The sequence below is a fragment of the Leptosomus discolor genome, chromosome 26, assembly GCF_034619465.1.
Source record: "Leptosomus discolor isolate bLepDis1 chromosome 26, bLepDis1.hap2, whole genome shotgun sequence".
Taxonomy (NCBI): domain Eukaryota; kingdom Metazoa; phylum Chordata; class Aves; order Leptosomiformes; family Leptosomidae; genus Leptosomus; species Leptosomus discolor.
Genome location: NC_141416.1, coordinates 1051113 through 1075428, shown reverse-complemented (window position 1 = coordinate 1075428; position 24316 = coordinate 1051113). Strand labels below are relative to the sequence as shown.

The 24316-nt window shown below is 63.9% G+C and overlaps 2 protein-coding genes across 2 annotated transcripts in view; both read right to left on the bottom strand.

The window, feature by feature from the left end:
• The window catches only part of INTS3 (integrator complex subunit 3), a 41935-nt gene extending 28100 nt beyond the window's left edge, over positions 1-13835 (bottom strand). Inside the window, exons 1-6 of the mRNA XM_086478196.1 lie at positions 13728-13835; positions 10195-10278; positions 9007-9090; positions 3563-3676; positions 3242-3326; positions 1590-1656 (exon numbers count right to left, since the gene is read on the bottom strand). Coding sequence (XP_086334322.1) covers positions 1590-1656; positions 3242-3326; positions 3563-3676; positions 9007-9090; positions 10195-10278; positions 13728-13835 — 542 coding nt within the window. The remainder of the gene's footprint in view (positions 1-1589; positions 1657-3241; positions 3327-3562; positions 3677-9006; positions 9091-10194; positions 10279-13727) is intronic.
• Positions 13836-15634: 1799 nt separating this feature from the next.
• On the bottom strand, positions 15635-24065 carry NPR1 (natriuretic peptide receptor 1). Its single transcript, XM_086478499.1, has 21 exons — positions 23384-24065; positions 22084-22283; positions 21587-21700; positions 21091-21226; positions 20840-20931; positions 20622-20757; positions 20448-20532; positions 20225-20345; positions 20071-20145; positions 19921-19998; positions 19702-19806; positions 19434-19505; positions 19203-19362; positions 18955-19110; positions 18373-18541; positions 18144-18290; positions 17385-17577; positions 17089-17263; positions 16344-16442; positions 16082-16173; positions 15635-15697 (listed from the first exon to the last, which is right to left on the bottom strand). The coding sequence occupies exons 1-21, from the start codon at positions 24063-24065 to the stop codon at positions 15635-15637; spliced, it is 3150 nt and encodes a 1049-aa protein (XP_086334625.1).
• Positions 24066-24316: the final 251 nt, after the last annotated feature.

The window sequence follows — 24316 nt, the reverse complement described above, 5'->3', positions numbered from 1 at the left end:
GCATTGCTGGAACTGTTTTTAATTAAACGAAGCACTCGACACTCTGAATGGGGCATCAGATCTTCACATGCGTGGCTTTTAATTAAAGCTCTGGCTTTCCCCTAATCAAAGGATATAAATCCCAGCAAAGAGCCGCAGGTTCTCCCTTGGGCTCACTTCCAACCCTCAGCTCTCCTCACGCTCAGGCAGTTTCTGGGCTGCTACGGGACGTATCATTGACGCTCCAACAGCACCTTCAAGGGGGCCGAGCCTTTTCCCGCTCCTCTGACAAACTCCCCCAGTGACAAAGACGCAGCGCACGGAGCAGACCCACGGCCAGACGTGGCTTCGGGTCACCACTGAGAACCTGCTCCTTCTCCCACCCTCCAGCTGTTCGCAGGTATTTGTTTGCCAGACAAGCGCTGCTTGGTGAGAGGAGGAGCACTTCTGAGACGCTCCGAGGCACCGGGGTGGCAGCGGCGGGTAGTACCAGCCCACGGGAAGACGACGCCAAGAGCTGGTAGGGGCTTAAACGCGGTTGGGAACAGAAGGGTTGAGCTCAGCCCGAAGGCAGCCGGGGAAATAACGGCGCAGAAGGGAAGGTGAGCCAAGCCCAGAAGATCTCGGAGGGTCTCTCCTCCCCACGCACGGAGGGGCGCTAGATGGCACTCGCAGCAGCACGCGTCCGCACAGCCAGTCCCGGAATAAAAAGCACCGGGACCGTCGGCTGCGCCCAAACAAACGCTTTAACAACTGGACTGTCACCCACAGTAATGAGTGACTTTTAAGAGAATCGCTGCTATTACAGACAGCGCTGCTGCGGCGGAAAGCCATAGGCTGCTTAAAAATAATGACTCTGCCCAGCCAAAGGCTGCAGCTCGGAATTCTGCTTATCATCAATTAGCGGCTGCTTTGCCAACAAAGGACAATGCTGAGCCCATAGGACAATACTTCCCAGATGGCCTATCCACAGCAAATTAAAGTTGCAGCCCTGATGAAGCAGGAGCTGTTTAAACACAGGAAGCTTTTTTGGGCAATTAACTCTGTCCTACTCCTCCAAAAGGAACACCTCCCCCGCAGCTGGGGAAAGGCAGGAAGAAAATATTCCTGGGGTGCTGCTCCCGAGCCACGCGTGCTCCTCAGCCCCACGAGACGGTGCCACCCCACCCGCCCAGAGGGTGGGCTGACCACCCACCGGGTGCTGCCCGCTGGGGAGTAGCCGTGTCCTCGCACACAGCTCGGGGAGGGGTCTCAGCCTGGGCCGACCATCTTATTTGACGTGACGCGCAGCCCCTCTGCCAGCCCCGCAGCGGAGGTTTGCTAACGGAGGGACTGCGGGACGCTCTCCCACACGCAACCTGCAGCGAGAGCTGGAAATTCACACTTGAAAATCCGCTTGGCCGCACGGCGAGGGAAGGCAGGGGTCTTTTGTGCAGGAAACCCCACCCCCCCACCCCCACAAGGCTGCCACCGCAAGCACTGCCTCCCCGAAATCCGCCCCTCTGGCGGCGAGCAGGACAACCACCCTCGCGCCCTCCTTCGCTTCAGGCCCGGCCGCTGCTCTCCCCAGACGGCGCCAGCCTTCGCCGGCACCTCCCCACCAGCCGTACCTTTGCTCAGTCAGGATCTCCAGGACGTTTTCGGCCAGCCAGATGTTCTTCGCTGTCACATCCCCGCCTGGACGCGAAAGAGAGACAGGGAAGAGAAAAGCCAGTGAGAGGAACCGGTGGGATTCTGTTGCCAGACTCAGCTGAACCCCCGACCGCTCCGATCCCGGCACCCCCAGCGAGGCAGAGCTAATTAAGGAGTTTGCTCCCTCTCTGTAGCAACACACTCCTGCCTGGTCCCGCGCTGCCTGCCACAGGGGCTTGGCCATTCCTAGATATAGCCTGTTTCTAGGTACATGTGCCTTTCTGTCGGGCATTTGTGATAACGTGGAGTCCGTAATTATCCTTCTGGAAAGCAAAGGAGAAGCCAGGAAGGGATGAGATTCAGTAGCTGGAAAACACAAAACATTCGCAGCTGCTGAGCCTACAAAGGGGAAACAGCATCTGCAAAGAAGGCCCAAACTCTCCCGTAAAGGCCAGGTGTCAAAGTGGCGTCTCACGCCCTCAGCGTGGGCCTTCAGCACGAAGCTGGAGCCTTTGGCTGACGTCGCTGGGAGCAGAGCGGGACTCCTGCTCGCAGGGGTACAGAAAATGCCTAAAGCAGGCAAGCCAAAACAATGGGATCATAACAATTAAAGCACCGTAAAAACGGTGAGAAGCGAGGCGGCGGCATCCTTCCAGAACAGAGGGGGCCCTGCACGGGGAGGTGCAACAAGAGATGCCTTCACCAGTGGTTTTTAAAGTGTTCTGTGTTTACACTATGACAACAGGGCCAGGCCAGCTTGGCTCACACTCAGGACTCCGTCCCCTCCCTCCCCATTCTTCCTCCCCTGAAGAGCAGACACGGCCATTTCCAACGCAGGCTGCCCGGCCCCGCGTCACGGGCGCGCACAACAAAAACACCACGTCAGGTTTTATGGGGGGGACGTTAATTCCTCCTCCGCGGGCGCCAGCGGCCGGCACCAGCGCCGAGCAGAGAACACGGAAGAGGCGCCGTTCCTGTGAATCCGGAAAGGCGTGTGCATGTGCGCGGGGCTGGGGGTGCTCACACCGAGGGCCGGGGGGGACCCGCGGCAGGCTCTCACAGGGGCAGCGCCAGCTCCCTGGCGGGGCCACCGGCTGGTCGGGGGGGCAAGCAGCCTCCTGCAGCTCTGGTGAGTTACAGAGGAGCCGCACGCGCAGCTCTTGCCACCCCAGAGGTCAGAGCAGGGACTCGGGATGATCCTGGCGCTCTTGCGCAGCGCCGCGGGGCGAAAGCTGGCAGCCACGGGAAGCAGCACGCTTCTGGGCTGTTCCAGCATTTGCCAGAAGCCTCCTGGCGCTCTCGGTGATTCACCCCTCGCAGAGGCTGTTGGAAGCAACAGACTCTTGAAGGCTTATCCTCTGCTCCATCCTCCCTGGAGAGATTTCCTCCCCAGACAGGTTGGGGCAGGCTCTGTTCCTGCCAGCGAGCCCCGCTCCTGCCCGTCAGCCGGGCACAGAGACACTCGGGGAGCCCGTCCAGACCTGGCGGCGCGGCAGCACAGGCTCTGGCTCTGAGGCCGAGTGCAGCCCCCCACAAGTCAGCCCTGGGGTGTCACCGACAGCGCCCAGCCTGCCGGCACGAGCAGGGGGGACGCAGGCAGCGGCCGCCTCGCTCCCGTGGCACCACTCACCTGCGATCTGCTTCATGAAGGTCATGCAGACACCATCGGCACCGAGCACCCCGCTCTTCACCAGCTCCCGCAGCAACCACACCAGCTGGGCGGAGGGAGAGATCAGCGCGGCTTCTGCCACAGCCTCCCCCCCGGCACCGCGGCTGCCCCGGCTGGCGAACGCCACCGCGTTTCCCTTCCAAAAGCGAGTCCTTAAGGAGCTCCATCAGTGCCGGCCACCCCCCCTCCCGGCCGAGCCCCCCCACGCTCAAACGCCCCCCGCTCATCCCCTGCCTGGTTGGTGTGAAAGGGGTGATTCTGGGGAGAAGGCTTTCTCCTCACCTGGGTCCGACAAGTGTCTTGCAGCTTCAGGTACTTCTCCATGAGAATATGGTTGATCTTGTTGAGAACGATGTTCATGCCATCTCGGCTCACCAGCGCCAGGTCCCGGTAGCACTGCGGCAGGGAAGAAGAGCGGGAGATGGTTACAGACGAAGGACCGCAACAGAAAACTTACAACGGATTTGTCAAACCTGACCAGGTAACAGCAAACAAACGAATCTCAGGGGAAGAACACGAGGGCAGGCAAACTCCCATGGGGTGACCTGAAGCGGCATCCCAGGGGCAGGCAGGGAGAGTCGTTAATCCTCTGGGCTGTGATAAACCGACAGCTGGATTCACTGGATTAAGCCCCAGGAGCCAAAGGTTTCTCACTGTTGGGTGTCCGTGTCCCTGTCCCCTCATCCCAGCCTTCCCTGTCCCCTGCCCCAGCTCTGGAGAGACCAACACTAGGGAGAAAAGACAGACACTGGGCCTTCAGGAAGGTTCGGTTAATAAACAGTCACATCCAGATCTCTTAAGCCCCCAGCTGCTCCAGTCTCCCTGGCACCAGCGACAACTGGAACTGCACTGAAGACACCCACGGGACTCGGGGTCACTACGACGTGATGCTGGCTCAACACCACGGGAGCTCCATGGAGATGCAGGAGCGGAGACGGATCATCTCTGTGCCTCCCGCTCGCACAAGACTTCTGAGGTCAGACAGGGCTGAATTTGGAGACTGTCCAGCTCAAAACCATGCTCCCACATTGGCTTCTTTGGGGTTAGAAACCCAGACATCCTGCCCAGGGTCCAAACCGGCAGATTCGGTGGGGCTCTGCTACGGGAAGAGGGAACTACCGTAGGGAAACGAAAGACTTGCTCCACTCCTTTGCCACCAGCAGCCCGACAAAATGCTGGCCAGAGAGCAAAGGTGCTGGCTCTCCCTTCCCCTCTGGTCAGGACAGCAGGGGGTGGAGGGCGATTAGGAAGTAATTTGCTAAGTGGTTCTGCATGAACGTTAATTTGTGCCAGTAAATGTCATGATATTCCAGAGAGCAGGGGTCTGGTCTCTGCATCCTCTTTTAGAGTTAATGAGGCTTCAAAAGATCTCTTTGATTAGGCTCCCTGTGCTCAGGCTTTCTCCCTCCCTTTTTCACATAGCACTGTGTAAAAAAAAAACAAAAACAAAAACAAAAAAAAATCCCAAGCAAACAAACAAAAACAATCCAAGAGGTGTAGACTCTTTGGGGCCCTTAATTGCTTTTGAATTGCTAAATGAATACCCGCAAAGCGGAGCCAGACTCAAAGTCTGCACAGACACGACCTGGCCAGGAACGTACCTCTCCCCCCAAAACACGTACATCACCCCCCTGGGACAATGCAGGGGACTGAGCCGGGCAGGGAGCGCGGGGAACGCCAGTTCCCCCGTGGTCTGCCTGGACTCAGGCGAAGTTTTTACTTCGCTTGGAAAAGGCCGGTGCCGTCAGGTGCCCACCCTGCCTGGATCCCAGCTCCTGCGCTTGCTGACAGGGGTAGGGCAGCCCGTGGCCCCTGGCACATCCCCCTCACGGGCAGGTGCGGTTCTGCGCCCTCAGAGCCAGTGACGAGACGAACGTTTTTTCATCTCAGTAGCTTTCCTTGGTGGTCTGTAGCTTCTGCGTTCAAAGACTTGATGCTTTTCTGGGTGAAACACCTAGGCTTTGGCTTTCTGCCGGACGTGTGCGAGGTGCAGTGTCCACACCTGCATTTGAAGCCACCAAGAGGTCCCGTGACACAGCCCTGACAGTGTGGATTAGCTCCTGACTGGCTGGGCTGATTCTGGCAGCACCCTCAGGAGAGGGAAGGGCTGGAACAAACAGCCAGAAGAGACACGCCGAGGGATTTACTGCTGGTTGAGAAGTCCCAGGAGAGAAGACACCACAATCCTATCACCTAGGGAAGTTTGGCAGCTCTTCACCTTCCTTACGGCACACTCCCTCAAATCCCATAAGCAAACACGGCAGAACACCAGAACTCGAGCCGCGCCTACGCTGTGGCTGATCCCAAAGCACAACCGGCCAGAGGAGAACGAGCCCCATTTTAGCAGGGTCGTGGCAGCACCGCACGTCACCGCCTGGCTGCTTCGATGGGTCAGACTGGACCCCTGCCCAACTGCCTCCGGCACACGGACGGCGCCAATAACCCAAAGGAAGGTGCTCGGGGAAAACCTTCGGGGCTCCAGCAGGTAGCGGGGGGTGGGGAGAGAACCTGAATTTCTTGATTATTGCCAAGGCTGCAGACAATCCACCGCCTCCTCCCCCCGCTCGGCAGATCGGAGCCGCCACTCGCGCAGGCCGCTTAATTAACAGGAAAGAACGAATGATAAATGTTCGCTTCGAATGAGGGGAGAAGGTAAATAAAAAGAAAACAGCCACCGAGCGGAGCAGCGCGCCTCCCTCCCACCCGGCACCAGGGCAGGAGAGGCACGCGGCCGCCAGATGCCGGAGGAGATGCCAGGGGAGCGCCGCGCTCCTCTGCGGGGAGGGCTGCGCCCTCTGATCCCGGAGCAGAGCGTTAATTAAAGGGAGAGGTGCCAGGCGGAGGAGGGAGAGCTGACGGATCCGTGGCTGTCACTTGGAAATTTGAAGGCGGCCAAGTGTCCCTCCTCACAGCTGGACAAGTCCAGCGCAGCTCATCTCTCCTGGCTGGAGTGTCGAGGCCATGGAGGAGGAGGAGGAGGAGGAGACGTGCGTGCTTCGGCCGGTCCGCCGCCACGCTGAGGGCAGGGCTGCGCCCCCACCTCTGATCGATCAGCGAGGGGACGGAGCAGCTCAAGCCCCCTCCAGAAAACAAAAAAAAAAAGGAAGGGAGATGTGTTTTAAATCTCCTCCCCGGGAGGAAGAGGGGGTCCCTCCACCTCCCCTCCGCGCGCCGGCGGACGCAGGGGTGGGGGACGGCGAGGCCACGGGGCGAGACGAGCCGCCCCCACGCGCTGGGGACAGACGCCCACGGAAGAACGACGAGATGGCCAAGCAGGTGACGCGAGATGCCTCTGGCGGCGTGCCGGGCCCGGAGCACACGCTGCAACCCCCTGCTCAGCTTCCAGCGCAACAAGCGCTAAAGCACCCTCGAACGCCAACATGGCCAGCTACCACAGCCCTTTTTTTTTGGCAAAACCAACAGCTCCCAGGAGGATGGTGAAGCCTCGGGTACGCTTGACCCCGAGCAGGACCAACTCCCCACCAGCCTCGCTGGGTCTGACGCTCCCGTGCCGACACCCGAGGCTGCGCCCCTTCACCCGTGACCAGAGGCGCGAAGGGCTCCGGCAGACGACCGGGGCCGGCTGTGCTGAGCGTCCCGGCCCCGGGGGCTCCTCGCTGGCCGACGAGCGGAGCTCTGCCCTCTGCGTGACGAGCTCGGAGCTCCCTTGAGTCTCGCAAGAGGCCTCATCAGTCAGGCAAGGGTTAGGCCCCCTTCATAGCCAGAGAGCAAAGGCAAGGAGGGACTCCCCCCCCGCGCCAAAGCCTGGTAGAAAATCACCGACTGGTTTCCCGTCCCCGCTGTCTGGATGCAGGGCAGGTGGCAGCAGCAGATGACACCAGAGCCCAGCCGACTGGCAGATCCAATTACTCCCTCAGAAAAGTAACCGGCTCTGCAGCCCAGATCTGAACGGGGGAGGAGGACCAGCCATCTCGAATTAACGCGGCCACGAGCAGCGAAGCTCGGCCCTGGCCCGCCAGCCCGGGGAGACGGCGTCGGTGCCCGGCAGCAGCTCGGTCGCGAGGGAGCCGGAGCGCTCAGCCCCTCGCTGCCCTTTGCCAGAGGAGACGACGGAGGGGGCCGGGCCGGGCGGGTTCCTCTTGGCCCCTCGCGGCGGGATGGCCGGCGGGTGCCGTGGGGATGGGAAGCTGGAGCGTGCCGGACTCGCCCAACCTCTGCTTCCAGTAGATGGAAGCGCCCGCCCCAGGAGTCTCGGGCCCAGTTAACAATGTCCGCAGGCCCTGCTGCGGGCCACCACGTCCTAGAGGGGAGAGGAGCATTTTATTCGACGTGGAGGAGGGCTCGCCCCCTGGAAGCGCATCCTGTAGGGCGCTGCTCGTCAGCAACTAGAAACACCCTTCGGCTCCCGCAGCGGCTCAGCTCAGCGGCGCGCCGAGCCTCAGCCGGATTCGGCCTCTCCAGGTTCACGAGTCCTGTGCTCAGCGCAGGAGGCAGAATCAGGCCAGAGCCTGAGGACAGCAGGGCTGGGGACTGCGGTCACGGTTTGGGCAGGCCTTAAGCCAACAAGGAGACAGAGCAGAACCCAGCCACCTAACCGAAGAGAAACCGGACTCGTGCCAGCAGGCCTAAAGACTCCCAGGAGAAGGGTGTTTTCCTTTCACGAGGTGATTCCTGGGGAATGGAGCTGTACCTCCCTTGACAGGGACGGTCCCATCGAGCAGCGCCAAGGCAGCTACGAGTACCGGGAGCTAACGCAGACCTACTGCTTCGGAGGAGCGCGCTCTGCCCTCGCAGCAGCGATGACACCAAGAGGGAACATCGCATGAGTCACCTTCGGGCCCGCGCGGCGCCCGGGCCCGCAGAGCACCTCTGACGGCACCCGGCTCGGCCGCTGGACCCTGCCGGCTCCCAGAGCCCACTTCCACCCTTCCAAACTCTGCGCGACCTGTTTGTTCACTGAAACGCAGCCGACCCAGGACCCCCGCCGGGTACCGCTCGCCACGCACGCCCCTTCCCGCAGTGCTTTTGGTTTTCCTTGCAGCTGCTGCAAACAGGTCTGGTTTCTACAACAAAACGGCATTTTCAACTCCCTCCCCGAGCACCAAATCCTCATCCAAGACCTTTAGAACACAAAACATTCATCCTCCTGCAGGCGAGTAATGACAATTTTAAAATCACAGTTTACAGCGCCATTAAAGAGAGTTATTTAAAAATTAAATCCGGTCTGTGAAATCAACAGAGGTGGACAGCTAAAAAGCAATTTTCTCTAGGAACTGAACGTGTTCCTCCTCCAGAGTCTAGCTGACTATTTTTGCAGGCATCTACATCTGGCTTCCAGCACACAAATCTCTTCTGGGCCTCCAAAGACGAGGCAGAAACTGGGAAAGGCCGTACAGTTTCTTGAAGAATCAGCGCTCGCCTCCCAGAGAAAAAAAAAAAAACAAAAAAACAAAAACCAATTAATTCTAGGGCTGTGAAAGAACCCAGCCGAGCTCCCTGCCCCGGTGGCAAGATCTGCATTCCCCTGAGCAGCAGCTGCCACAGCCCCTGGGCCACGTGGACGCAACAAAACCAGGAACAGCCCAAGCAGAGTCACTGCCCTGCTGCCATAAACACTGCTCAGGGCTCCAGCCAGGCGCTGCCGGTGCCTGCACAAGACCCACAACTTCCACAGCTCAATCCCCGGCTGCCTGGAAAGCAAAAAAACCCCAAATCTCTGGTGGACAAACCTCCCGCGCTCACCGAGGGGCGCGGGCGTGCCTTACCTTCTGTGCCTGGGCAGGCTCGGTTAAGACCAGAGTGAAAAGGCCCAGGCAGATCTCCTCGTGCTGGGGGGTTCCTTTGCATATCTGAGAGAGAGAAACGCAAGGGCCAGCGGTGAGAAGGTGGGACGGGATGTTGGGGGAAGGACCGTAAAGCCACGGGAGAAGGAAACCCCCCTCCAGCCCACCAGACGGGTGCTCAACGGAGCGCCCAGGAGCCCACAGGGAATTCCAAGCAGGATCACAAGGGAATACGGAAAACCGACAGGGTCTCCCTAACACTTGTGCCCTGCTGCAAAGTTAATGCTGGCGCAAACCTCTCAGGACCGAGACCTTCCCAGGGATTTTCGCTGCACCGCTTCAGAATCTCCCGTTACCGAGGGGCAACAAACGCCGAGCCCTGTCCTGCGGCCGAGGACCCGCCCAGGCTCTTCTCACAGACTTTTCTACAACCTGTTCATCCACGTGGGGAAGCATTTCGTGAGCTTCAGAGCCCTAAAATCCCGCCTGCGCTGCCGACCTCTTCCCATTAAGGGAAGGCAACTCTGTCCCGCTGACTCCAACGGCCCAAGGTGTTCTGGAGAGGGAAAAAATGCAACCACCACGTCCGAGAGCCCGTTAACGTGTCACATGGCGGGTTCCCTTATACGGTAACATCTGCAGCTCGCTGGCAAGTATTTTAAGACCAGGCAGAGTTAGAAATAAATGCTCCATCCCTCAACAGAAAGGCTGGACCTGCCCTTTCCAGGGGTCTGGAGTCTGGTTGCGGGGAGGCCAGGAAAAAGCCGACGGGAGCAGCGCAGGAGCACAAAAATACACACGCACCCCAGCAGCACAGGCGCAGCGCTGTGAGTCCACCCGTACAGAGCGCTCGGAGCCTGGGAGAAAGACTCACTCAGGCAGATTCCAGCGAGAAATCGCACCGCAGGGCGGCTTCCAAACGGGTGACGAGCGGGGGATTCAGGCTGTGATGTTGTTTTGTCTTTGAACTGTAAAGCTCTGGGAATCCTTGACAGGCTGAGAGCCGCGAGAGCCCAGCAGGCTCCGCTCCCCAGCCTCTTCCTCTCTCCCCTGTCCTTTGTGCCTTGCTAACACGCCCGCTCCCTCAGACTGAGACCCGCGCAGGCACAATGCACCAGGAATTATTTCACCCAGGCAGGATTTCTCATCCCTGGAGGAGACGACACTTACGTGAGCATTGAGGGCATCGTTAGCTTCCCTCTCCGACAGCCCGTTGGTTAGTGAAGTCACGATGCCCACGCATCTTTCTAGTCTCTGAAACAGAGAAAAGCCAAACATCACCAACTTGGAAGAACAAGTACACTCGAGCACGTCCTCGCCAGGATAAGGTACAGCAGGGGCTGCTTTGACCCCCACCCACACACCTGAAGGGACAGAAAACCAGCCAGCGACGCAACAGCCGCTCTTGGCTCGCGTCAAGGCTCCGAACCTCCTGCCAGCTGGAGAAGCTACCGCTTCGCCAACGTTCATTTATCCACAGGCCTGGGTTTTAAATACTCTGCTGACGTCGCTTGAAGAGCCAAAAAGTAAACGCCTGATTATTCAGCGACGCTAATATCGATGTCGCTTTGATACGAGGCCGAGGCGCAGTTTGGGCAAAGGCTGGATTTGAGGCAGGGTCATCCATCCTCGCTCCGAGAGCTGAGCTGCACCCCGAGGTGACGAGCTGTGCCCGGCTCCCCCAGCGCAGGGAAGCCACGGCCCGTCAACCCGCAGCTCCGCACGGCGAGACCCACCGCTCCGGCCCGCGTGGGAACCCCGGGCTGCGGGGCGGCAGCCTGGAAAACCTTCTGTTCTCGTCCCTTAACATCTGAGCAACTTCTGACGGAGAACAAACAGCAGGAGCAGATGTTTGCACGCCAGCACCCCGAGGGATGAAGGGACGGGGAGAGCCACGGCGCCAGGACTGGGGAGAAATGAGCGCAGGCACGAAAACCCCGGAGAAGCAAACGGCAAAGGCTGCCACGCGCCTCGAGAGGGAGCAGAGTCGCCCCCTCTTCGCGCAGGGCACGAGCAGCCCCACGCAGCAACGGTTTCTCCTGGGCTGGGGACCGGCGTGAGCCGACGTCGGGCGCCGGCCCGGGGGAAGCGCGAGCCAAGCGGCGTGACGTGGGGCAGGGGCGCGCCGCATCCTCTGCCCACCTCCTGGTGCCACCTCAGGGGCAGCGACAGCAGGACTCCAGGCTCAGCGCCCCGCGCCCCTGGCAGCAGCCACAACGCCCCAGAGCCCGCCAGCGGGCGGAGACGGGGGCTCCCGGCTGCCGGCACAACAGCGGCTCAGCCGCGGGGGTCCCCCAACGCCGGGGTCTCGCTCTCCCACCACGACCCGCGCGGCGAGACGTGGCTCTGAATCGAACTCCCCCACCCCCAGCTCTGCTGTCGCACGGGGGGAGGCGCCCTGCCTTCTCTGCCGGGGCCGTGGACCCGGCGGGACTGTTTGCAGCCATGGGGGCGACTCGAGGGTCCCCGGCTGCCGGCGAAACGAGGTCTGGCCTTCCTGGAGTTGCCTCCGGTTCACGGAGCAGTGACCTGTGTGCACCGGGGAAAAGCAGCAAACGCAGCCTAAGACAGGCAGCAAGCGAGCTACTGAGCTACGAGGAGGTTATTTCTACCCAGTCATTTCTTGATTAAAATGCAAACACATCCCACCGATTACGGGACTGATTAGCAGCTCCTTTGCATATCAAAGGGGCCGCAGTGGAGAAGCTATTGAGAAAGAGGTCAACAGTTCTCCACTCCAAGGCAATATGAAAGAAGATGTACTGGTCAGTAACGCAGAGATAATGCCTTTGTGAAACCGGCTTTGTTCCAGGCCGAGCGATGGCTTTATGAAAGAGCAATGGGGCAAAACCCATGAAAATCTCAAATCTAAAGCAGATGAATTATTTGAAAGGGAGGACAAGATCCAGCGGCTGAAAAACAGAGTTAGAAAAATCCCAGGGAGAAATAAGACAACTTGTTGGCAGATAATGCGGCCAATGAACCACCAGAACGGCTTTGCAAGGGAGTTCAGCGGCAAATAACGCCTTTGATCCGAGACGCGCCGACGGGCTTGCAGGATCAGGGCTTGGCCTTCCCTTCTTGGGATAAACAGGAGAGGCACCAACCCGCCACCCCCAGGTACCGAGGCTGTTTGGAAACAGCATTTCTACCCCTGAGCAAGTCCAACGGTTCACGTTCCCGTACCGAGCTCTGCCGCCTCCACCGAAACCCACAGCGGAACACGACGACGATTTCTTTGTGTTAACGCCTGGTACGAGGCACGTTTTTACGAGCTCCAGCCCCTGCGCTCACCTCTTTCTCCCCCAGCCAGATGTGCACAACGGCGGCTGCTGCAGGGAAAGCCTGGAGGAGGTTTTTCCCCTCAACGTGGAAACTCGTTTACGGCGAAAACTCGACGTGCAACGACCACGTGCGGCTTTTCCTGCGACCGTTTCCTGTTTGTTGGAGTCTTTAACGCAAGAAACACGAAACTGGTGACAGTAAATCCCTCAGCACTCAGGAGCAGAATTAAGGCCCGAACCAGTTTCTCCCAACTGACTGGGCTTTTAGTCGAAAGTGCTGCTTTCCAGTGGTTTAGGAGGGACAGGAGGAAGGCTTGCCGGCCAAGCAAAGCTCCTCTCTGGACAGTCCTCTCCTTCTGGTACCTGTGTTTGCCTGGATGCGTCACCATCACCAAACCTGAGCTCCACCGCGCTCGCTGGCTCGTGGTGGCTCCTTCCCAGACCCAATGCTCTCAGGGAAAGACGCAGGCGAGAGCGACCCGGACCCCAGGAGACCCACTTTGGTCGCCTGGAGCCCGTTTTCAAGCCCAACCGAAGCTCCTGGCCGTGCCGGCCTTGCAGAGTCGCACGGGTCCGAAGCTGGGAACGTTCTGTCCAGACCTGGACAGGACCCAAAACACACACGGGGACCGATGAGTGCTTTGAAGGAATATAAATACACTCCAAATGGCAAAGGACAGTTTCCAGACCTTGAGACCTAGTTTATTCCCGTTACCACCCTGTTTTTCTCCTGCAACTGAAATCCAACATTATTTTTTTTTTTTGTCTGCACCATTTCATGAGCCCCCAGCACATTCACACGATAAATAACGAGTCTCTCCCACAAGTCTAGCAGCCCACGAGAGCATCGCCGCCCCCGTGGCACCAGGGAAGCCGGCCCTACCCCAGCTTTAGGAAGATTCCCCAACGCTGGCCGAGCCGACCCTGCGAGCCAGGCGTAAAGCAGGGCCTGAGCCATGCCCCTGCCTCGCCCGGGCCCCTGCGCTCCCGGCTCCTCCACGCCAGGAACAGGCACTGGGGACCCCCCAAACCTTCCCCACCTGTAAGAGAACCAGCTCTCTTGTCCTGGTGCAGGGAGAGAAGCTCAGCGGGGAGCAGGACAGCGCTGTGTAACGCAGGGCCTGGGGAACACAGGTCAGAGCTCCCCAGACACGGGGGCAGACGAGTCCTGTCGGTGCTCGGGTGCAAGGAGAGCTCCGCCACCCCGCTCCCCCCCAGCCCGCGGCCGCCCTGGTCGAGCACTGCCCGGGCGAGACGGGCCGGGACACCTTGGCTGCGGGAGGGAGGTGGTTTCTGCTTGGAGCGAGCCCCATTCCCTGCACAGGGACGGGCAAGGGGAGCAGCGTGTGCCACCCTGCCCAGGGCCGAGCCCGTCACCCATCCCCTGGAGCCCCCCTGCCCCAAGCCCCAGGCACCTACCTCCTCCATCTCATCCTTGGCATCCAGAAGAGTGGAGACCAGCAACTTCCCTCCTCCTCCTCCTCCTCCTCCTCCTGCTGTTCCCCCCTTCCCCTTCTGCATCTCCATGGCTGGGGCAGGGGGGAAGGCAGCCCCTATCCAGGGGGCTTAGCCTGAGAGGAGCCCCCCCCTTTTTGCCTGGCAATCCCCCCCACCCAGCTCTTCCTCGTGGGAGGACGGGGAGGGTGGGGGGCGTTGATGGCAAATACCCCCCCTCCGGAGCACCCCTCGCTCCTCAACGGGAAATAATGGGGTGGAGGGAGCAGGGGCACCCCTGTCTGCTCCTCAGGGGCTGCACCCCGGCGTGTGGGGGGTGATTACAGGGGGGCAGAGGGCTGCCTCCCCTTAGCCGGGGTGGAGGGGCTGCTCTTCGACTAGGGCAGGCCTGGGGCCTGCGGCCGTGCTGGGGGGCCTGTGCTATGGGGGCCCTACGGGAGGGGGCTGGGGGGCGGGAGGAGGCTGTGCAGGGACCCCGGGGGGCTGTGCGGAGGGGAGGGGGGGGGTGTCCCGGGGGGGGAGGGAGGGGAGAGGGTTCCGTCGGCCGTCCCAGAGGAGGCCTGTTGGGAGGGAGACCCCCAGGGGAGGCCTGTGGTGAGGGGGTCCCGCGGGGGGGCCCCGCCGCGGCGGGGGGGGGGGAAGGGGTGACAGGTCCCGCGGTGCGGGGCAGGGCAGGGCGGGCGCTGCGGCTGCCGCCGGGGCGGGGGGGGCTCCGCCGGGCGGCGGGGCGGGGGTCTCGGTGCCGGGGGGAGGGGAGCGGCGGCTCCGCACCCCCCGCCCAGCACCACCGACCGGAAGTCACTGGGAGAGGGACGGGAGGGCCCGGGGGGGAAGAGGAAGCGCAGGGCGGCCGGAAGCGCCCGCCCCTCCCGCCTGCTGACCAATGGCAGCAGCGCTACGGGACGGAGTGACAGAGAGGGTGGACAGCCAGGGAGGGCGGGGCCGCGAATGGAGGCTCGGCCAATGGGGCGCTGGGGGCGGGGCTTGCCTCGGGATGACGCTCCGCCCTCCTACTCCCGGAGGGGCCGCGTATGAACGGGACCCCCCGGACCCTCCCGGGACGCGCACGGTTGGGACCCCCCGGGCCCTCCAGGGACCCCCCCCCCGGACCCCCCGGACCCTCCCGGGACGTGCAAGGCCGGGACCCCCCGGACCCTCCCGGGACCCCCCAGGACCGCCCGGGTCGGGCACGGCCGGGACCCACCGGGACGCCCCCCGGGTCGTACGCGGTTGGGCACCCGGGCGTCTCCCGGACCCCACTCGGGAACCTCGAGACGTCCCTGGGCCATGCACCGCCGCCCCCCGCCCAGCCCCCGGATCCGGCCCCGCAGAGCCCCCCCGAAAAGACCCCCCGGGGTGACCCCCACTTGCAAAGACACCCCCCTCCCGCAGAGGGGCTTGGGGCTGCTGTGAGGCTGCTGCCACTCGGGGAGACCCCCCCGGGGGCCGCCCAGTGCCCCAGTGGGACCAGGGTGCATGGGGACACCTGATGTGGGGTGCAGGGAGGGGGGGACGCAAGAGGACCCCACAGAGACCCACGGCGAGTGCGTACACACCAGCTTTATTATAAAAATTAGAGCTCTAGCGACCCCCGCCCGGGGTCTGGGGGTGTCCCCGGCCCCCTCGTGTGTCACCCCCCCCCGCCGGCCCCAGCTCCGCTGCTCCGCCGGTGCTCAGGGTCAGGCCACGGGGCTGCTCGGGGACGGGGTGTTCCCCCCCGCCCCGGGAGCAGTCGGGGTTCGGTTTGGGGAGCGCTGTGCAGTTTAGGGGGGGGTGCCCCCCCCGCCTGGCCCCGGTCCGGGGTGGGGGGGTCCTTGGCGATGCTACCGGGACTGGCCCCGCAGGCCCTGGGTGCTGCTGGGGGGGGGGGGTCAGCCCCGGGTGCTGCTCCCGTGCTCCCCCAGCAGCCAGTAGGTCCTCACCTTCCCCTTGCCCTGCGGAGAGAGGGGGGGTCAGGGGGGTCCCCATTGCCCCAGGGGGTGCCCATTGTCTCAAGGGTTGGGGTGCAGGGGGGCCCATTGCTCCAGGGGTCAGGGTGCAGGGGGGTCCCATTGTCTCAAGAGTTGGGGTGCAGGCGGGACCCATCACCCAAGGGGTCGAGGTGCAGGGGGGGTCCCATTGCCTCAAGGGTGCCTCCAGCAGGACCAGGGTCTGGGAGGGAGGCACTGCCCCCGTGGGGTTGGGGTGCAGGGGGTGCTCGTTGCCCCAGCGCTGCTGTGGGATGAGGATGCAGCACTGGGGGGGGGGACGCCCAGCTGGGGGGCACCCGATTGGGGCAGCCATCGGGGGGGCTGGGGCTGTCGGGGGTTCGGGTTCACCTTCATCTCCACGTCACCCCGCAGCTCCAGCTCGAAGCAGCCGAACTCCTCCAGCACCACCTTGGTCACCTCCGAGATGTGGATCTTCAGGGCTGGCGGGAGGTGGCTCCTTCAGCACCCGTGGGTGCCCAGCCTGGCCCCAGCCCCAGCCCTGCCAGCACCCATGGGTGCCCAGCCTGGCCCCAGCCCCAACAGCACCCATGGGTGCCCAGCCTGGCCCCTACCCCAACAGCACCCATGGGTGCCCAGCCGGGCCCCTCACCTTCCCCGTTGGACTCCATGCGTGAGGCCGTGTTCACCGTGTCCCCGAAGAGGCAGTACCGGGGCATTTTGAGACCCACGACGCCGGCGCAGACGGGTCCTGTGGGACAGAGTGAGCCCCCCTCTCCTGACAGCCCCACTGTCCCCCCTGGGTCCCCCCTCCTGTCCCTGCCGGTCCATAGGAGTGGCATGTCTCCCCACCCCCACAGACCCTTGGGGGTGCCATGTCCCCCCCACCTATGAACACGTGTGGGTGCCATGTCCCCATTGCTGTCCCCATTCACCTGTGTGGGTGCCACGTCCCTGTCCCCATCCCTGCTGATCCATGGGATGCCATGTCCCTGTCCCCATCCCTGCTGACCCACATGGGTGCCACGTCCCCATTGCTGTCCCCATTGCTGTCCCCACTGACCCATGTGAGTGCCATGTCCCTGTCCCCATCTCTGCTGATCCACATGGGTGCCACGTCCCCATTGCTGTCCCCATTGCTGTCCTCACTGACCCATGTGGGTGCCATGTCCCCATTGCTGTCCCCATTGCTGTCCTCACTGACCCATGTGGGTGCCATGTCCCTGTCCCCATCCCCGCTGACCCGTACAGGTGCCATTTCCCTGTCCCCATCCCCACTGCCCCACACGGGTGCCACGTCCCCATCGCTGTCCCCACTGACCCATGGGTGCCACGTCCCTGTCCCCATCCCCGCTGACCCTGATGGCTGCCCTGTCCCCTTCCCCGTCCCCGCTGACCCGTGTGGATCCCGATGCGCAGCTTGAGCTGCTGCTGCGGCCGGTGGCGGATGCGGAAGGAGCGGACGGCGTCCAGCAGCGCCAGCGCCATGCGGGCCACCTCGCGGGCATGCAGCTTCCCGTTGCGCACCGGCAGCCCCGACACCACCATGTAGGCGTCCCCGATCGTCTCCACCTGGGGGGCAGCAGGAGGGGGGACACACCCACCCCCCGCCGGGGACACACCGTGGGTGCCACGCCGGCTCGGGGGTGTCCGGCGCGACCCGTGGCGCCCGCGTGTCCCCGCGTGTCCTCACCTTGTAGACGTCGAAGTTGTCGATGATGGCGTCGAAGCAGGTGTAGAGGTCGTTGAGCAGCGTCACCACCTGCATGGGGGTGCTCTCGGCCGACAGCGCCGTGAAGCCCACGATGTCGCTGAAGTAGATGGTGACGCTGTCGAAAGCCTCCGCCTGCACCGTCTCCCCCCGCTTCAGCTGCTCCGCCACCGAGCTGGGGGGGGGGGGGGGGGCAGGGGGTGGGTGAGGGGAGGGGACAGACCCCCCAACCCCTCCCAGGCATCCCCAGCCAGGGCAGGGGGGGGGGGGTGTCCTCAGGGTCTCCAGTGCTCTGAGGACCCCCAGCCCTGAGCCATGATGGGGGGCTGGGGTTGTCCCACGTCCCTCTAAGAACCCCCAAACTATCCTGGGGGGTCTGGGGTCATCCTGGCCCCTTTAGGTACCCCGAACACCAAAAAGCCATGGTGGGGGATCTTGGGGTCTCCAGCCCTCTGAGCACCCCTAGTCCTGAACCACACTGGGGGGTCCTTGGGCTCCCTGGCTCCTTCAGGCACCCCGAGCCATGCAGCAGTCTAGGGGGGTCCCCAGCTCCTCCAAACACCCCCAGCCCCAAGCCATGTGGGGGTCCTTGGTGTTCCCAGCCCCTCCAAGCACCCCCAGCCATGCAGGACATCCATGGGGGACCCCAGCCCGGGGCAGGCAGGGGATGTCAGTGTGATGTCCCAGGGTGTCCACCAGTGGGGGGGTGCACAGAGGGCCAGGCCCACCCCCGGTGCTCACTGGGGCAGGATTTGGTAGAGCAGAGCCTCAGCCTTGCGCTTCTCCTCCAGGTAGGCTTGGGTTCTCTCCTCCACCAGCTCCTCCAGGTTGTTGGCGTACTGCTCCATGCGCGACAGCAGGTTGTCCAGGATGTTGCTGCTGCTTTCCCTACGGGCAAGGGGTGAGCACCCACCCGGGGACCCTTTTCGGGGTCACCCATCACCCACGGGGCTGGGGGAGGAGGAGGCACCTGTTGAACTTGTGGAGCTGGACCTTGATCTGGTTGAAGTCTGGGCGCTCCAGGACGTCCTCGGCCCAGCAGTGCTGCATCAGCTGGCCCAGCTCCTCCATGTGGCACCCCACGTTGGCCGAGGGGCGGAAGCTGGGGCGCTCCCCGCTCTTCACCCGTTCGATGATCTCTGCAGGGCCGAGCACCCGTCAGGAGGTGCAAGCGCCCATCAGCAGGTCCAAGCACCCATCACAGCAGGTCCAAGCATGATCAAGTGAAGCCAACCACCCATCAGCTGGTCCAAGCACCCATCAGCTGGTCCAAGAACCCGTCAGCAGGTCCAAGAACCCATCACGGCAGGGCCAACAACCCATCAGTGGGCCTAAGCACCCATCATAGCAGGTCACAGCACCCGTCAGCAGGTCCAAGCACCCATCAACAAGGACAACAACCCATCAGCAGGGCCAACAACCCATCACAGAAGGTCCAACAACCCATCAGCAGGGCTAAGAAGCCATCGCAGCAGGGCCAAGCACCCACCACAGCAGGTCCAACCATGCATCAGTGGGTCTCTGGCACCATCACCCCGGCCCCACCGCTCACCTTTAGGGCTCAGGTCCAGCCCCTCCACGTAGAAGACGCCGTTGCGCAGGGCGATCTCTTGCAGGATGATGCCGAAGCTGTAAACGTCGCCCTTCTGCGTGCCGCGGGCCGGCGGCGACTCCATCCGCAGCAGCTCGGGTGCCGTCCACAGCTTCTCTGTGGCACCAGGGAGGGGGCTTAGGCCAGGCAGGGACCCCGGGCAGGGGCTGCCCCCGGGGCTGGGGGTTGGGGACGGGCAGGGTGCTCACTGGCGAAGAGCGCGTGGGAGTCCTCGCTGTCGGGGGCCAGGCGGAAGCTCTCCAGCCCGTAGTCGGTGATCTTCAGCACGAAGCGGCTGTCCACCACGCAGTTGGAGGACTTGAGGTTCCCATGGGAGACGATCACCCCGTTGTGCAGGAACTGCATCCCCTGGCAAGGTGGAGAGCCGTCGGACCTGGTTGTCCCCCCCACCATGGGAACTGGGGGAACCGGCTCGTTACCTTGACGATGTCATGGGTGAGGGAATAGCGGAACATCCAATCCAGCGTGATGCTCTCGTTCTCCAAGATGTCCTGGGGACGCGAGGGTCACATTGCTGTCCTCCCACCATGGGTGGGGGACAGCTTCCCTCTACCCACTGCGGTCGGCTCCCTGCCACCCTGGGCACCAGCAGAGCAGCTCTGGGCGGCCCCGACGCTGGGTGACGGGCACTGGAGGGAGAGGGTCCAGCCCCGAACGGCTGCCGGGGAGTCAGGACCCTGCCGGTACCTGGAGGCTCCCGCGTGGGCAGTACTCGGTCAGGATGCAGATGTTTGGGGGGTCGGTGCAGGCGCCGATGAAGCGGGTCAGATGCTCGTTTTGGACATCTCGCATCTAAGGGGGAGCCGGGCGTGGGATGAGGCTGCCCCAGGGTCGCTTCCCACCCAGGGTAACGCCGGGCTGGGCACCCCCATCCCACCGCGCGGCGCCGAGCCGGGGTTCACCTACGTGCTTCAGCTCGAACAAGACCTTGCGCGTCAGCTCGATGCGCTTGCGGTTGAGGTGCTTCACGGCCACGAGGTTGCCCTGGGGAGACACGGGGTGATGGGTGCCCGGTGGGGAGGTGGGTCCCCATCCCTGCTCCCGCACCCCCCATACCTTGTAATACGCCGTCTTGGCGTAGACCTGGAACTGCCCCTCCGTGGTCATCAGCGAGCCGTAGTTGGAGCCCCTCTGGGGGAAGGGACACGGGGTGAGCCCGGTCCCTGGTCCCCGTCCCTGGAGCAGGGCTGGGGACAGGCTGGGTGCTCACCAGGGAGAGGGTGAGCTTGCTGCTGGCTCTCCGGAGATGTTTCTCCAAGCTGCTCATCTGCACGTCCTCCCAGCGGATGCGCCACAGCTCGGCCGCCAGCTCCTTCTCCAGCTGCAGCTTCCTGCGCCGGGAGGGCAGGGTGAGACCCCCCGCCTGTGTCCCCCCACCTCTGGGGACAGCGGCGCAGCCTCGGGGTCACCCTCCCCGACCCCGGCACCCCCACCTGTAGATGAAGAAGGAGGTGACGGTGATGGCCAGGAGGATCAGGCTGACCACGAGGGACAGGACCTCCAGGGTGGACAGGCTGGCTGCACAGCGAGAGGAGGGCGGTGAGGGGCTGGTGGGTGCTGGGGGTCTCGTGTCGTGTGTGTCCACCCCCCCCCCCAACACTGCTCACCTTTGCGGCACAGGGGGTCGCTGTTATCGAAGCCACAGGGGGGCACGTCGGAGGGGACCGTGTTCCCCGGCCAGTGGATCTCACGTCCCGGCACCATCTGGATCTTCTTGGTGGTGCCGTTGTAGTTGGCCACGATCTTGGGGGAGGGGGGCAAGAAATGGGTGGGACGAGGCCCCTGGCCACCCCGCGGGACCAGCTGCTGCCGTGCCGGAGCTCACCTGGAAGTCCCCCCGCACGGGGTCCATGTCCCACAGGGAGTAGTCGCTCTCCCGGTCCCCATTCTCGTCGATCTTCAGGAAGCCGGTGACACCTGGGACCAGAGGGTGAGGGGGTGGGACCCCGGGGACCCCAGCCCATGGGTGGGGGGCTCTGATCCCAAAAATACCATCCTGGGAGTGGGGCGGGTGGGTGCCTGGCAGGCAGCACCCAGCTGGGATGGGGATGGGGATGGGACAGGGACGGCGCTCACCGTAGAAGGTGCGGTTCCACATCCGGCGGGTGATGGCGGAGGCGTTGGCGATGGAGCCGCCCCGCTCCAGCGTCTCGCTGACGGCCTGGGCGTAGAGCAGCACCCCGTCGTGGAAGGCGGCTGCGATGAAGTTCATCTGGGGGCATGGAGACGGTTTGGGGACAGGGTGCAGCCAGGAGTCCCCGTCCCCTTGTCCCCAGCAGCCCCAGGTCATCCTGCAGCTCCTCATCCCAGCAGCCTCAGCTCCACCCTGTGCCCCTGGCTCCATCCCGTGTCCCCATGTCCCTTTGTCCCCAGCTCCACCCCGTGTCCCCCAGCAGCTCCAGCTCCGTCCCATGACCCCTCGTCCCAAGCTCCATCCCATGTCCCCTCGTCCCCAGCTCCACCCCATGACTCTTCGTCCCCAGCTCCATCCCCATGTCCCCCAGCAGCCCCAGCTCCCTCCTGTGCCCCCCTAGCCCTGTGCCCCCCAGCTCCATCCCCCTCCATGTCCCACCAAGCCATCTTTCATGGAGAAGTTGAAGTGGGTGAGCGCCTCCTCCTTCAGCCGTGCCAGGAAGGGCCGGTACTCGGGGTTTTCGGGCTCCTTGTAGGTGATGATGGTGACGGCCTGGGATGGGGCAGAACGGCTGGCAGTGGGACTGGCCGGACCCCGCCGGGGAGGTGACCCTGCCCGTTCCCCTTGGGGAGGGGGTCCCAGGCTGTGGGCAGGGGCTGCCAGCCCGTTCTGCCATGGCTATTAATAGCCTCCGCCCCAGGCAGCGCCGGAGCTGGGACCCGGGGCCATTAATCTGGTTTCCTTCCTCCTCGGTGGCTGCCAGCAGCGGGGAGCAGGCGGGGGGGAGATGGGGGGGGCTGCTCGGACACCTCCGGCACCCACCGCAGCCCCGCTCCCCACGCCGGGGCGTGCACACGCGGGTGGGCGCCTGCGCACGGGCACACGGGGGTGGGCGCCTGCGCAACGCGCGTGAGCGGCGGGTGCCCCGCGCTCACCTCGAAGGCTCGCCGGGCGCTGGCGTCGTGGCGGTCCCCCCGCTTCCAGGGCCGCTGGGGCTCGGGGAAGCGGCTGCCCTGCAGGCTGGCGCCGAAGATGTCGATGTAGAAGAAGGCGTAGTCGCCGCGGGTCAGCCCCTCGCGCCCCGCCTGCAGCATCAGCTCCCGCAGCGTCTCTGGGGCGCAGCACACGTAGACGACTGCGCGGGGCGAGAGGGCTCATGGCACCCCAAGACAACCCCCTCCCCCCCCCCCCCCCCCCCCAATCCCCGGGGAGACCCCGAGAGCCCAGCCCAGCATCCCGAGTGTCCCCCGTTAACGCGGGACGCGGGACGGGACATGCGGTGGGTCACGCGGAGGATGGCCGAGCGGGATGCTGGGGAGCAGGGGGTCCCGAACCCTGCTGCCTGCACACCCCCCCCCCCCCCTTGTGCCCTGCCCGCCTCTGCTCTTCGCCGCGGGCGCCAGGCCGAGGTTTCCTGTTTTTCTGACTCTGTTTCCTCCTCCCTGCGGCCCAGATCGGTGGCAGAGATTGATTCTCATCGGCGGAGGGACCCCAGTGGGTGCTGCCTGCCCCCCCCGCCACGGTCCCCTTCGGCATGGGGGTCGCGGTGCTGGCGGGACCCTGGGGTGCTGCCCAGCGTGGGGCACAGCCCCCTGCCAGGATGGTGGGGTGCCAAAATAGCACCCGGTGAGTTTAAGCAGCAAGATGGCGAGGCCGGGGACAGCCGGACACCACCCACCCAGTGCCAGCCCCGCCAGCACCCACTCCCCTGGTGCCACCCGGGTGGCTCAACTGGAGCAGCTGGAAGGGACGGGGACGGAGCCAGCCTGGGCCACTGGGGCGGAGGGGAGCTCAGCAGCTCTTGGTGGGGCACGACACGGGGTGGGGGTCCAGGGGGGGTGTCCAGGGTGCAGAGCCGGGGCAGCACACGTGTGTGTAGTCACGCAGCACGCCCGTGTACAGCCATGCAGAGCCATGCTCGCCCGGCAGAGCCGTGCACACCGGCGTTAGGTTGTGCACAGCCGCGCTCCCCCGCGGGCTGCCACGAACAGCCGCGCGCAGCCGCGTGGAGCTGGGTAGGGCTGTGCTCCCCCGGGCACGGCCGGGCACACCCGTGGGCTGGCACGGCCGGGCACACCCGTGGGCTGCTACGAACACCCGTGCGCAGCCACGCAGAGCCGTGCCCACCCGTGCACCGCAGCAGCACCCCTCCTGCCACCCTGTCCTCCTTCCCTGTGCCAGTGGGCGGCAAGACCCCCCCCCCAATGTGTGTTCCCACCCCCCCCCCCGACTCACTGCGTCCCTTCTGCTTGATCTCCTGGATAATGAAGGAGAAGTTGTCGCCGTCGTGGAAGACGACGTCCGTGACGGTGAGGTTGCACAGGGTGGGCAGCTGGACGTACAGCCCCTCGGCGGCGAAGAAGTACGGCCGGTCGTCCACCTTCTCGTCCCAGTAAACCAGTAAAGCCCGACGAGTCCAGTTGAAATGACGATGGAGCTGCACGCCCAGTTCACCCAGCTTGCGGTGACTGGGACCGGCGCGAGTGGTCAACCCGAACTGTTCTCGCTTGTCGTCAAAGCCGTGGGCTTCGGCACCCGCTGTCACTAGTGGAAGCCGCCAGTGGCTGGTAAACCGGGCGACCGGCGCCGCCGTGTAGACGCAACCGGGTCCCAAAAAAGCGGCGGGGTGATGAGCGAGCTGGAGGTCGACGGCGGCCAACGGCGCAGCCATTTCGGAACAAACACCGTGTCGATCTTCGCTGCTACCGAACACCCACCGTAGGGTAAAGCCGGGTAATAAATCGGGCCGGGCGTTAACGGCGGCGGTGGCCAAGCGCACCGCCGGTCCCACTCGTGGCCAAGCCCACGGGTAGGTGAGGTTGTGTTCGGGTAACACCACCGCTAGAGTCAACGCGGGTGTCCCCGTCGTCGCCGCCACCGTCACCGCGCCGCAGAGCACGGCCAGCACCGCCAGCATCGCCCACCGAGAGTGGCTTCCCCCCCCACGCCGCCCCGCGACGGGGCTGAGCCCTTCCTTTCCCCCCCCTCCCCGGTGACACAAAAGGCCGTTATCATCCACACCGAGCTTAACTCCTTCCTTCCCGCCCCCACGGCAGCCACCGAGGACCGGGATGGAGGATGGGGCCGCCCGGTGGCGGGTGTGGATATCCCCACCCGCGGAGGAGGGGGGGGGGGACACTGAGACCTGACAAACTCATCAGCGGGGAG